This window comes from Helianthus annuus, chromosome 3 (assembly GCF_002127325.2).
Source record: "Helianthus annuus cultivar XRQ/B chromosome 3, HanXRQr2.0-SUNRISE, whole genome shotgun sequence".
NCBI classification, from domain to species: Eukaryota; Viridiplantae; Streptophyta; class Magnoliopsida; order Asterales; family Asteraceae; genus Helianthus; species Helianthus annuus.
In genome coordinates, this window is record NC_035435.2 from 77670790 (window position 1) to 77685609 (window position 14820).

The following is a 14820-nucleotide window of genomic DNA, read 5'->3' on the forward strand; positions in this document are numbered from 1 at the left end:
TTACTTATATAGTGTTTGAGTGATTGCAGGATAAGAAAGATACCAGATTACGATCCCGGAAGCAAAGACTGAGGAGGAGTCTGAAGACAAGCTGACAGTGAGGATGAGCTTGTAGCTGAAAAGAGTGGTGTCGATCCCTAAAAGCACGAAAGCTTGATGAAAGGGGGAGCCTGCTGATGATGATGTTGCTGATGATGAAGTTACTGATGATGAAGTTGTTGATGATAAAGTCAGTAATGAGATTCTGAAGTAAGAGTCAAAGAGAGAAGCTGATCAAGAGAGTGATGGATGCTTACATTGTTACAATCTGGACGAGAAGGCAGAATGATCAAGACCGAAGAGGTGGCATAACAGAGAATAGTCACTGAAGACTTCGTCAATATCCGAGGGGGAGTCTGTTGGTGCATTACGTCTATTGACTTCGTCTTGTATCATGTAATAGAATAGGATAGGATAGAATATCCAGTGCACGAGGTTCGAGAAATGAAAGTTGGTGGATTAGCAAGTAGGTCCGCTTATATGGACATTGTCCATAAAAGCGAACCATAAGCTAATAGGTCCGCTCATATGGCATGTCCATATAAGCGAACCTACCTCCACTATATATAGGTGCATTGTGTTGTTCATTTGGTAACGGTTCTGAAAATTGTAACGAAGTGCTGCCAATTTGTTTTCAGGTTGTAAACGTTGTTAGATCAATAAAAGAAAGCATTATAATTAGTTTGAGCGTCTAACTCATTGTTTCCGCCTTTGAATTGGATAAACAACTCTTCTGATCGACTCATTCGGGTTCAACATTGATCCTACACTAATTATAGTCAAACAAGTCAAAGTTGACTTGGACTTTGACTTTGACATTTGAAAACAAGGGGTGTTACATTGAAAATCCTTATTTTTGAAAGAGTTAATTGCCAAAATCGCCCCTGAGGTTTGGGCATGTTTGTCATTTTCGTCCAACATGACTTTTTTGTACCAAATAGCCCCCCATATTTGCAACTTTTTGCCATTTTCATCCAAATGCCTAACTGGGTTAGAAACAACCGTTTAATGAGGGTTATTTCACAAGTACAGGGCCTGAAATGTAATTTCTTTTTAAACCTAAAGCAATCACCCTTTGCTTTCTCTATCTACAACCTTCAAAACAAACCATCAACTACCACTCACACCGCTACTCACCTCCACAGTGTAATGCTCATTGTTTTGTGTATTTTTGCTTGTGATTTGTAGTTTGTTGGGCTTTTGGTAATCAGAATGTGACCTTCTAAGCTTGAAGAACGAGATGGAGATATCATGTTCAGAACCAGAAGAAGAAGGCTAGATCAACACGTGAAATTCGTAAGAACTTCTGGCCGTTGATGAGTTCGCCGGCGACAAATCTGGTGGAGGATCTCATCTCTGCTGTGATACAACTTTTGACCAGCTTCGTTTAACAAATTTTTGCCTGCTAAAGGTCGTCGTCGTCACTTGTGCGGTCAGACGACCTACATCGACACTACACGGTTCGCCGGAATTTAAAACGAAAACTATATGATTTGAATCGGCACCGCAGGGTTCGTCGGAAATCAAAACGGAAACTCTATGTTTTGAATCCACCGCACTGTTCATCGGAAATTAGAACGGAAACTTTATGATTTGAATCGGAATCTCTGTAATGAGTGTTAGATCTAAAGCCATCTTCATTACGAGTTTTAGATTTAAGTAGGTCTAAACAAATTTTCATTGATTATTAATATGATCGAGTTGAATTATAAAGTTACAGTGTCTATTCATGGCTTATTTAGGCCTTCAAGCTATGAACAAGGAGTATCGCCAATGGATATTAATTAAGTATTTTATTTTTTGTCCACAATTGTTTTATATAATTCTACAATTTATTTCACATGTAAATCTTTACTTTTATAAAGTTAGAATTTAAAAACAAATTATATTTCAGGCTAGGGATGGCAATCAAACCCGAACCCGATGGGTAAACCCGAAACCCGACACATTTGGGACGGGTTTGGGGTCGGTTAATCGGGTTTGGGACGGGTTTGGGGTCGGTTAATCGGGTTTGGGACGGGTTTGGGAATAGTTTTTATTTTTTTTCGCGGGTTTGGGACGGGTTTGGGATTTAGTAATATACCCGTTTACCCGACCCAATTACCCAATAAAGTGTACCCGTTTACCCGATTGTACACCCGATATAATTTCTTTTATATTATTAATATGTATATATATGATACATCCCTTTTTTACACATATAGGTATTCTATTCCGTATACATTGTAGTTATTTGATATATATTTTTATAATAACAATACAAAATGTAATCGGTTAGTAGTTACCCGATAGATACCCAATGAGTTTTGAGATGAGTATACCCAACGAGTAATCTTTTTAAATTAACGGGTTTACCCGAAACCTGCGGGTATACCCGATGGGTATTTACCCGCTAGAAACCCGACGGGTTTTGGGACGGGTTTGGGACAAGCTTATCTAATCGGGTTTGGGATTACCTAAACCCGTCCCAAACCCGACCCATTGCCATCTCTATTTCAGGCACTGTACTTGTAAAATTTCAAAAAAAACCCTCATCAAAACGGTTGTTTCTAACCCAGTTAGACATATGGATGAAAATGACAAAAAGTTACAAACGTGTGGGGGGGGGGGCTATTTGGTACAAAAAAGTCATTTTGGATGAAAATGATAAACATACCCAAACCTCATGAACGAATTTGGCAATTAACTATTGTTGAAAAATAAGTTTTAACCCGTTATCCGATCCGTCTCACATAAACCCCAAAGTCCCGCCCAACTCTTACTAAGCGACACTCCCAAACCACTCTTGCTTTCTCCGCCATCTTCCTTCTCAATCTCCGCCCTGTTTCACCTCAAATACCCCCAAATTCACCTTCGATCCTCACTCTCCAATGGCGTCTTCATCTCTCACTCACTCAATAATCTCCCCGCAATCCCCAATTTCCAATCAAACCCCCGAAACCCCCTCAATTAATCAACTCCGCATCCCCAAATCCCCTGTTTTTTCAACCCAATTGAAGACCATTTTCACCCCTAATTGTGCTTCATCCGCGATTGATACCATCTCAACTGATGACACACCGATCGAACTCAGTAACCCTGTTTTTCCCTTTTTCTAATTTCATCTTTTGAGTTTCAATTTTGTGTCTTGATTGGTGGTTTAATGTGGGTTTTTACAGAGTACCCTGCTTTTCCTACGGTTGTTGATATTAATCAGATTCGTGACATTTTACCACACAGGTTTGTGAATTGTGATTTGGGTTTGATTGTTTGATTGATTTGTGATTTGGGTTTGTGTTTTTGTTGCAGGTTTCCGTTTTTGTTGGTGGACAGGGTGATTGAGTATAACCCGGGAGTTTCAGCTGTTGGGATCAAGAATGTGACTATTAATGATAACTTTTTTCCTGGGCATTTTCCGGATAGACCGATTATGCCCGGTGTTCTTATGGTTGAGGTAATCTTTGTTCAAGTTTGATTTGTTTTCTTTTGAGTGTTCGTGTTTAAATCTATAATCCCTATTAGACCAATAATTTATGTTTATTTTTTCCACAAGTATGTGCCTTTTAGACAAGTGTAGACACTTTGGTAATACCAAATTGGGTTGGACCTTTTTGTGTTATTTTTAACATGTTTAGGGACTTCGACATGGCAAAATTACGTTGAGGGACCTTTTCGTGCAAAATAAGAAAGTATGTTGCTTTTGTATTGCAAAACTCTTGTTTAAATTTACAGTTTTACGCATGATAGAATTGTTTTCTTTAAGGTGTTTGGTTTAGATCTATGATTGTTTGTCATATTGTATGAATTTAATATGCATTTGATCTCAGCCATAGTTGTTAAAAGCCATCATCTCTTGCGCCTAGGCCCATTTTTCAGGCGAGGCGCCGAGGCGGAGCAGTTGCGCTTTAAGTCGAGGAAATTGCGCTTTAACTCTCCAGGTGATGGTTCAGGCGCACATTCCGGCAAGATTCTTAGATTCCGGAGAGTTTCCGAGTAAATTCTGACAAGATTCTAGCCGAAATTCTACTTTTAATCAAGGAAAACTACTTTTCTACACTAATACACTAATATTTTGGTACTAATTAGATGATATAAAGTGTTACATAATAGACTTTGTTTATTTTATTTGAAGAATAGTATTGTTTTTCTAATACATAATATATTTTTTAAAATTTTTCATTATGCGCTTTATTTTTCTCGAGGCCCTCGCTTTTTTTGCGCTTTGCGCCTAGGCCCCAGGCGAGGCCTATGCGCCTTGAGTGCGCCTAGTGCCTTTAATAACTATGATCTCAGCTATTCAATAATTTATATGAATGTGTATAATGGATGTAAGAACACATGATTGGCCTATAAAGATAGTTGATTTGATACTTTTTGTGTAATTGTATTAGGACTTGTAGACTTTTGGTAAATTTTAGTTTGATAATCAAACCAATTATATAAAGTTGTAAAATCATAACTTTGAGGTTGGTGAAAATTGGTATTAAAAGTCAAAATGTGGGTGCATGTTTGAATTGAATGACCATGTCACAAGTTTGTTTTCAACTCTCACCTACATTTCTTCTTGTCATTGTTTGATATGAAATTTGTAAGCAGTTAGTACTTTCATTTATAGTTGCTAACCCTTTAAATCTCTCTCTCTCTCTCTCTCTCTCTCTCTCTGTATATATGTATATAGGTGAGGATTATTATAGAACACTAAAATATTGCAAGAACAAAAACAACAGATATAAATCGATTAAATGTATTAGTAATCGGTTCATACTTCATATTTTTAAAATTTTGCTCTTTAGACATATGTTATGTACATAAAAAACCATCAAACTAATTTGTTCATATATGTTTTAATTTTGTATCGTTTACCTGCAATACACATGTGGAGGTTGGTTATGTCGCCTATGCATGTGTAGGTTAGATACATGAACAAACAATTAAACTAATTTGTTGTATTTATTTAATTTATTTTGTTTTTTGACTTTTTAGGAGAGAATAGTGAGAAACGGCCATTACATTTATACCATTTTCTTTTATTTTGAAATTTTTTAGATTGGAAAAATGAATGGTATCGTTATTTGTTGAAGCCCATGTTTTCTGTTATGAGAAAGTATGGGTGGCAAAATTGGCCGTTCTTGTACAGATCGTATCGTTATTTGTTGACCCATTTGATTGATGAGATTGTCGCGTGTATGAGATACTTGTTGAAGTTCAAGTATATTTTCTTGCAGGCAATGGCACAAGTTGGGGGTGTGGTAATGCTGCAACCAGAAGTGGGTGGGTCCCGTGAAAATTTCGTCTTTGCTGGAGTAGACAAGGTTAGATTCAGGAAACCGGTGGTGGCCGGAGACACTTTGGTGATGCGAATGACACTCACAAAACTTCAAAAACGATTTGGAATTGCAAAGATGGACGGGAAGGCTTATGTTGGAGGCGAGGTCGTTTGTGAGGGCGAGTTCATATTGGCTATGGGTAACACAGTAAACTAAGCTCATCCTTTTTCGGGTTTTTTTCTCTGTAGTATTTGCTAATGTAAGTTTTGCATATCTTCGACTTTTCATTCATTTGAGCCGTTTTTCTTGCATCGTTTGTGGACAAAATCGATTCTTACTGTTGTAATTTGATATTTGGATGGGAGTTCTTAATCATTTAGAAAACTCAGGCCATCTATCGACTTTACATGATCCAGAAACATATATAAAACACGATATAATGAACCAAGCTTCGCGTTTTAAACGTTCCTCTAAATAAATTTACATGTTACATTACACAATCACTTTCCCCTTATAACCCAAGAGCACCAAGTGGTGTTTTCCCTTGTCCTGCCTCAAAGTAGAATATCAACATTGCCACCATTGCTAACCTTGCATGCTTAATCTCAGCCACCTTCAGCCGGTCAAGCTTCTCGGTATCCGGGACATAAACTCCGTTCTGGATCGTACCCGCAAAGCTTAAGGGGTCGAAGAATTTGCCACCTGGATAACCTTGTTCTCCAGTGGCATTGGCAAAATTCTCCGCGGTCTTTGACCACGGGGTGGCCCAGTCAACAGACTGGGACTCAGGGTTGAAAAAGTCAACCCACCGTTTGCTCTCGACCCAACCCATGAGAAGGAGCTGGGTCCCGAGCAGAGTCCCGAATGAAAACGGGGCGATGGCACCCGGGTCGGCTCCGGCTTCGAACCATGGGATGCCGCTCCATGCCTGGCCCACAAAGATACCGAGAACCGCTGCCATGGCCCACCTCCCGTGGATCAGCTCGGCTTCTCGGTACCATTTTAGAAATGCCGGGTCCTTTCCTAGACCGAGCGGGTCGAACCCAAAATCTCCTGGGAGCCTGTAGTTAATTAACCAAATTCAGTACTTTCTTTTATAAAAATAAAACATGCAGAACCCTCGTGCATCGGGTTTGCCAAAAAACTTACGAGCCATCGAGCCATTCGGGGTCGATCAAGTTGCCACCGCCTTTAACCGCGGGGATCCAGGACTTCTTCGCAGCAACAGCGGATGTGATGACAAACCGCCTTGGAGCAGACGCAACGGTAGCACCGCCAACGGGTGGGGACAGCAGGGTCTGGCTCCTTTTTCCACCTGACAAGAAGGTTGATTCTAGCCCATTAACCACAGCAGTAGAGGAGGCAGCTGCCATTGTTTGTTTGCAAATAAGGTTGGTTGGGGTGGTGGTTTAGTGAATCTGAATATGGAATTATATTGAGATGGTGGTATCGAAAGAGAAGATGTGGATGGTGCCACGTAGGATGAAGTTGAATCTTGGATAGATTTTTGACCAATCATATGTGAGAAGATGATATCCACCTATAACATCCATCCACTTGTATTATAGTGTGGTGCCCACTTTCAAGTCATAATGGATTAGGTCCCCTAGGTCTCACTGGGAGCAGACTTTCTATTTTTACGAGGTAGAGGTAAGACTGTCTACATCTACTCTCTTCAGACCATATCTTAACTTTGCTATTGGTAGGATTTACCGATGATGATGAGGAGATTCATGACATGCTAATTTTATTACTATTGTTATTGTACATGTCATATTGTGTGTGAATCTAAAATCAAATCCTCCAACTAATCAACGGTGAAAAGATGTATGTCACAAGTTGTTAGTGCAAGAGTTTAAAGGTGGGTGGTTTGTATTGTTATTTTTGGGTTTTGGAAATGTTGGGCATAATGGCGGATCTAACAACTTTTTTTACTGGGTTCCTTTTTGTAGATTATCACTAACTCTCACTATTTTTTTCCAAATCATACGAGATTCTCACTAATTTTTCCCATTTTTTCTAAACTGAATGGGTTCCTGAGAACCCACAAAAGTGGCCTAGATCCGCCCTCACATGACATCATTTTGAGGAGATGTAGAGTGAATTTTAGGATTTTCTTCATTTAAATATTTTCTTTCATATAGGAGTAACAAGATGTAAAAACTAGTGGTGGCCATACATAAAGAGATATGTCAAAAAGGGTTTAATAAGGACATAACATCATAAACTTAGTTTATGGGAGATACATATGCAAAAATGGATGCTTATCATCAAGGATCTGGATAAGAGGTTGAATTTCATTGTAGTTTAGGTCATTGTTTAACGAAGCTTTTGTGCTGATTTGTCAGACTTTATTCAACATGGAAATATACCTCCAGGGGTAGTTGCTAGACATGGATTTTCAATTAGTTTCTCAAGGATTCTAGTTGTATTTCTAGAGAAAGTTTCAAGACAATATGTACGGCTATAAATGAACCGAACGGACACGAACTAGACATTGTTGGTGTTCGTTTGTTAAAAAATATATGTGTTCATGAACACTTAACGAACGAGATTTTATGTTCGTGTTCGTTTGTTAAGTAAATGAACTTGTTCGTGTTTGTTTGTTAATTTTAGGCAACGAACGAAAATGAACGTTGATGTACACAAATGAGTACAAACTAAAGTTCATCAACACAAATGGAAACAAACGAACACAAACAAGCGTTCATGAACAGAATATATAATACACTGACACATATTAAATATTTTATTTGTCGGAACTTTGATGTATTTAAATAAAATATAAACATAAAAACACTAATGAACTGTCAAACACAAACGAACGTGTTAATGAATGTTCACGAACATAAACGAGCGAGCGCAACTTCTGTTCATGTTCGTTCATTTAACTAAACGAACGAAATTTCTTGTTCGTGTTCGTTTGTTTAATAAACGGATGAACACAAACGATCTTCCCACCAAACGGTTTACAAATAAACGAATGAACTCAAACAATCTTCCCACCAAACGGTTCACGAACTGTTCGCCGAACGTTTGGTTCGTTTTCAACCCTAACAATCAGTGTAGCAACATGACCATGAGTACATCCTCAAACGAATAGCCAAAAGGAAAGACGGTTTGACATATTAAGTGTAACACCCCAACCCGGCTAGAAATAACTGAATAAAGAATTGAAGGAAATAACTTGTAGAAATGAAATACTTGCTATCATATATTCTGGGAATTATCCATAAGTCAATTTTGTAAAAATAATTTTCAAAACCGAGTTTTCCCACGAAAATACTTTCAATAAAGCAAGCTCACTGCTTAAAACCCAATTCTAAATCTAAACACGTGGGCAGGAAAAATTCATAAGATCGAATAACTTACGACGTATGCGAATCCAAATTTTAAACGAATGTAGCATTCCCTTTACAAACTACATCTTTCGTCATAAATTACTACCTTCTCCCAATATCCTCTCAACCTTCACGAGTCTAATTCTCCATTCCCAACTAACCCGATCTACTTGGTTCGACAAACTCAATGATTTGTTCAAACAACCATATACACATGCATGTCTTTATACACATTTCAACTTATACAATCAAAATTTCTTGACAATCTTACACATACCATTATTCGTACTTCGATTTATACACTCAAAACTATATGCTAAACTTATATGTGCTTAACCTCATTTATACTTCAGTTTATACGCTCGATATTACATGTTAGCCTTATACGTGTTTGTTATCAGTCATACTCGAATCCATACATTCTCACTACGTGGTAGTCATACTTGAATCCATACCTGGGCATAACCCGAGTGGTTTTGCCTACGTTAGACACACACATACTTAAATACAATCATATATACATGCTTAATTCTTCATACGCTATCATACGTGTATCCCATTTGTAATACTAAGATTTACTTTGACCCACACACCACCAATACAAACTATGCGGATCATGCAATGACCAAGATAATCACGGGTGCACACGGGATTGTAATGATAGGCGCATGAAAACCATAGTAGGTTCTACTGTGTGTCGTAGCACGGAACGTAACATGACATCGAAAAGCTAAACGGACATAACATGGTTAGAACATGGTGGATACGCCGCTGGTACTTCCTATATATAAGTGTTCCTACCATGTTAACAAACTTTCGTAAAACGTGCCATGTGAAATCCGGTGTTATTCGGACCTTACTAAATACTATAATCTAACAAACAAACTATGGTGCCTCACAAACTTTTCCTTGCTTATACTTGAATACACCTTGAAACACTTAATACAAAGTCGATTATAACAAAATCCCATACTCAAAATCGTTAGCTATGGCAACTACAACTATCATTAACATCCTTGAAACGCCCTATGTTCAAATTCCATCTGATACCCTTACTATTTTTTTTTACCCATCACGTACAGCTACCAAATCGTTCATTCACTCCCATGCCATAGTTATTCCCAACTATTGAATTAACATTTCGTCTAATCTTATCCATAGTAATTTGGCATAAACATTCAGTTTATTTTTAACAAACATCCTCACATGCTCGATTTAGCCAAAGATATTTCAATATTATCTCTCATCCTTTATTACACATAAACACCAATTAATCGGCCCATTTACCGCCAAAACCCTCTTTGAAAATTATGAAAATTTACCATTCTGTTTTCTCACCAATCACACTTTTCCGACTACTCATACTTTTACTAATACCTTTTTTAAACCTGATATAGCTTTTCTTACAAACTACGGTGCGGGCCACCGCATTACATAAGATTACATTCCTATTTATCCTAAATTTTTTTCACTCCTCAAGTCGCACTTCCTTAAACACTCATTTCACCGAGTCGTCCCAATTCGGTCAACTTAACATTTCCTATATGCACACATACACATTATACACTTACGTACGGTTTATGTCCCAATCATATTTGGCCAAATGAGTTACTTTTACAAACTTATCTCTTCAAATTTATCCACGTTCTACTCAACCATAAACTATCAATTTAGCCAAAACTTTTGACCCATATATTTTTTTGACACGCTTATACATAAATACTGCTTAGGCGCTAAGCATCAAAGTTTGTTTTTACCTTAGCCGAACATTCTAACCGATTATCACTCGTATCGAACCCCCAAAATACCATTTTATCCCAACTCTTCCTCTTGAATAAAATTCGTGACGCAATTTCCTAAAGTAGAGGAGACTATAACGCCTCGTATTTCTGTATCCCTATTTTTAGAAATTTCATATTCGCATTCTATTTTTAGGAACCTTACATTCATATTTCAAATTCAACCTCACAAAACGAGGTGTTAATCTTAATGGATTTCATGTTTTATATGTGACACCCCAGGAAAACCAGTAAACCACGCAACTTAACTAGCTTCCTCAGTAACCACGTGCTAAATTTCGGGACGAATTTTTCTTAACATGGGGAGAATGTGACAACCCTCATAATTACATGTATCCGTACGACTAATTAATATTAAATTGTGCTTATTGATTGTGCAGAAAAATTGACTAAATGATCCTGTATGCTTTTCTATGTGTTGAGAATTAATTGTGTTACAAAAGATGCATAAAAGACACTATACGGTACAATTTAACACATTAACGGAACGGTACTTAACCGACCAACCGGACATTACCCGGGACACCAAAATTTTGTCAGAAACATTATTTTATTATTTTTAACTAATTATGGTCTCAAATATCCCAACACACTATGAAGATATGTCATGCACATAATACCCTAGATAAAACACTTAACCTCCTAAATAAATACCCACTTATAATCAAAACTTACAATTTACCCCCCCCTCTCACTATTTTCGGCTCCAAGGAGGGACCCACCTCATCATCACCAAATCCCTAATTAAATATTCCTTTTAATTTTGATTGGACCTCTTTATTTGTTGCACTTGCCAAGAAATATCTATGATGACATTAGGTTGGGCTATAAGATTAATCTCATCATTTCACTACAAGTTCACGTCACCTTCTCCACTCTCTCTCTCCCTCTTGGCTGCACATAATCGCCACCACCACCACTTCAACATTCATTCATTTGTTCCATTTTCAAGTTCAAATCAAGTGCTAGAAGGAGTCTTGTGAAGCTTGAAGCTTGGAGGTCTTGAAGGAGCATCACACCTTGCTTTCTCATGCCATTTTCATCACCACTCTTTGTTCACAAGTTCATCCCTAGCCTTTTGTGCTAGTTGTAAGTCTTCGATTTAACTCTTGGTTACTTCTACGTTGATTATTCGAAAGATTGTAGTTGATATTTAACACAAGAACATAAAAAGAAAATGAACAAAGAATATGAACATAAGTTTACATGATAATGAAATCTGGTTGGATTAAGTTTGGCTAAAGCATGCATGACGTTTGATCGTTGATTTCTTGATAAACCCGTTGTTAGGACATTTGTTGATGCGTGTTAGTAACATTTAAACCCTAAAAAGTATGCTGATTTGCATTTCCAGCCAACTTCAACTGGCTGTAAACAGGTTGATATTTAACGAAAAATTGATTTTCTTGAGTCTATAATGTGCTATTTCAAAATACGGTTCTAATGGCACCGGAATCATAATTTTTGGACTTCGTTTACTATTTTAAAGGTCTGTTTTTGGACAGCAGCTCAAGCTGCGTTTTTACTGCAGAAAAAGTGTGTTATGTTTTTCGTCATAACTTGAAATCTGTGTAGAATTAGGTCATGAAATTTGTACTGTAAATGAAAACTGATGTCGTTGTAATTCTCCAACTGGAATTTCGTCAATCGGACTTACGATGAATATTAAATGAATTTTTCCGTGGACTGCAATAAGAAAGTGACGAATCTGATTGCAGTCGGGTAAATGATTTTTCATAAAATATTGGTAACGAATTGGATCCCGAGACTTTTACACAATAATATTTGGATCGTTTAGCACCTTCTGTAAAAAGTTGGGAATTTTTTGAATAAGTTAACTATTTTATTAAAATGTCCGAAAACAGCCCAGTTTTGGATGTTAAAGGTGAAATGACATAAGTAGCAATTTGTATGTCTAAATGTCGAGTATGTTATCTGTGGATGATCTAACATGTTATATGTCAATGAAAGTAATATGTGCAATATCGTATGCTTGTTCTTGAGTAGCTATAGGTGGAATGTTTATATGAGCGTAAACTATTAAAGTGAATGCATGTTATGTAGTAGATACGTGTAGGAACTTTGTGCTCTATTTGAAACCACTAAATGACTAACTGGTAATCATACTAGGACGTGATTGACCGACCTTGACTGTTAGCTATTTATGAGAGCCTAACCGAGCAAACCGAGGTGAGTTCACACTTTTCTACAAAGCATGGTAATTCCCGGTGGGAATGGGAATGGGTTCAGGAATAGGGATTCCTCGTCCTTTGGGACGTGTTCAGGAATGTAAATTCCTCGTCCTGTTGGGACAGATTAGACTTACTAGACTAGAACTCTATCAGCGAAGTCCCTCCCTTTGTATCGACTTAATCGCCGAGGCTATGGCGAGCGGGTCATTAGTTAATAGCGCTATTAGGTTTAACAAACCTCACACCGTGTCAGTCGGACGAGTGTGTACTAATGGACTATAGCACGTCGGTGATGATAGACACCGACGCTAGGGCACAATTAATTTTCGTTAGTAGTCGATATGATAAACGAGTCTGGTAGTTTAAATAATGGGGTAGCCCCCACGGCCGGAGTGCCAGGCTGGATAGCTAGGGAAGGTGGACATGGGATGGTTAACTGATAAACGTTTTCGAACTATGGGGTAACCCCCTCGGCTGGATAGCTGATTAAGATTAAACTACGTTTTTGGAAACAACTCTAAAAATGGACAACCAACCGTGAACTCACTCAACTTTGTTGTTGACTCGTTGTTACATGCTTTGCAGGTCGCTAGATGCTATGGAGCTTGCACATGGAGGTGGTCGTTGTGGGATGCGAACTGTTATGTCCCGTACTTAATAAATAAACTTTATGATCTTATGAAACTTATGTTTTGGGTCATTAAACTTATGGACTACGAACTTATGTTTTGATTTAACGTCTTATGCTTCCGCTGTTTAAATTGAACTTGGTTAACTTCCTTTTGGTCACCAATTGTATTGTGGTTGGTTTTATTTACTTAAATACGTTGTTCAATATGATTGGTGGCTCGATCCTGGTCATGTCACGCCTCCAAGCGGTGGTACTCCGCATGATGGATTTTGGGGGTGTGACAGATTGGTATCAGAGCCATTGGTTATAGTAAACTTGGTTTTAAAAAGGGAAAAACTTTTTGATAAAACCAGACTATAACCCGTACAGTACTCAACGATCCACAACGACGCTTCGCTCCACGTGCAAGACTCAACATTCTAGGTGACATGGTTTATGTTTATATTACCTACTTGTTAGTTACATGGTATATTGTTCATGGTATGCATTAGTTAACATGATAACTCCTATTTGAACCTTGTGTGTTTGCTCTCTTCCATCACTCCACACTTACGCACGTTGCAACACCTTTCTTACCTGTGTTTCCCTCGATGTGAAGATCATGAGTAGGCGTCCCGACTTGACTCAGGGTCAACTGACGGCTTTGATTGACGAACGGATTGCTGAAGCCCTAGCAACCCAAACAAGGAGTCGACCCGTGAACCCTCAAACACGCACGGGCACCTTCAGGGCGTTCTTGGAATGCAAACCTCCCACTTCAACGGCACTGGAGGGGCAATCGGCTTCCTACACTGGATCCGAAGAATCGAATATACATTCGAAGAGAGTGAAAGCCCTGCCAACAAACGAGTAGAGTACGCTACTAGCATGTTGCAAGGGAAAGCGTATTCTTGGTGGAATGCACAAGTTCAGATGCTCGGGTTGGCAGACGCGAATGCCACCCTCTGGAGCGACCTCAAGGATTTGATTAAGGAAGAATTCTGCCACCTGGACGACATTCTGAAACTTGAAATAGAGTACTATGGTTTGAAGATGGAAGGATCAGAAATTGAGGCATACACAAAGAGGTCCAATGACTTGGCTGCCTTATGTCCTAACTTGTCACAACCCATATCTAGACGGATCAAGCTTTACCTCAGAGGCTTAGTCCCGGAGATCCAAGGGTCTGTAATTGCAGCCAATCTTTCCACAATCCAGTAAGTCATTCGTTTGGCGCATCAGCTCACCGATCAGGCGGTGGAAGAGGGCAAGCTGCCCAAGCGTATTAGCACTACTGTCACTAATGCTCCCAGCAATAACAAGTGCAAGTGGGATGGGAATTCGGGCAAGGGTTCTACTTCGGTCCAGTCTCAGTCCCAGCAGCGAAGGACTGATGACTACCAGAATCCTGGTCAGCAACCTTCTGGTGATCAAGGACAGGGTGGATACCAAGGGAACCACCCCAAGTGCAACCGGTGCAACAAGCATCATAGTGGGCAGTGCCACAATGGTCGTTGTCAGAGACGTAACAAGCTTAGACATGAAGCCAAAGATTGCAGGCGCTCACGTCCTGCGAATCAGAATCGACAACAG

General features: G+C 38.7%; 3 protein-coding genes across 3 annotated transcripts; 2 read left to right on the forward strand and 1 right to left on the reverse strand.

Annotated features, from left to right (window-relative positions):
* The first annotated feature begins 2771 nt into the window (after positions 1 to 2771).
* LOC110928978 (3-hydroxyacyl-[acyl-carrier-protein] dehydratase FabZ) lies at positions 2772 to 5669 on the forward strand. The gene is made up of 4 exons (XM_022172057.2): positions 2772 to 3111; positions 3198 to 3258; positions 3328 to 3472; positions 5244 to 5669. The coding sequence occupies exons 1-4, from the start codon at positions 2910 to 2912 to the stop codon at positions 5499 to 5501; spliced, it is 666 nt and encodes a 221-aa protein (XP_022027749.1). The 5' UTR covers positions 2772 to 2909; the 3' UTR covers positions 5502 to 5669.
* On the reverse strand, positions 5620 to 6764 carry LOC110928977 (chlorophyll a-b binding protein CP24 10A, chloroplastic). Its single transcript, XM_022172056.2, has 2 exons — positions 6435 to 6764; positions 5620 to 6346 (listed from the first exon to the last, which is right to left on the reverse strand). Exons 1-2 carry the CDS (start codon positions 6656 to 6658, stop codon positions 5797 to 5799), a joined length of 774 nt encoding a protein of 257 aa, XP_022027748.1. The 5' UTR covers positions 6659 to 6764; the 3' UTR covers positions 5620 to 5796.
* Positions 6765 to 13989: 7225 nt separating this feature from the next.
* On the forward strand, positions 13990 to 14448 carry LOC110931461. Its single transcript, XM_022174855.1, has one exon. It carries the CDS (start codon positions 13990 to 13992, stop codon positions 14446 to 14448), a length of 459 nt encoding a protein of 152 aa, XP_022030547.1.
* Positions 14449 to 14820: the final 372 nt, after the last annotated feature.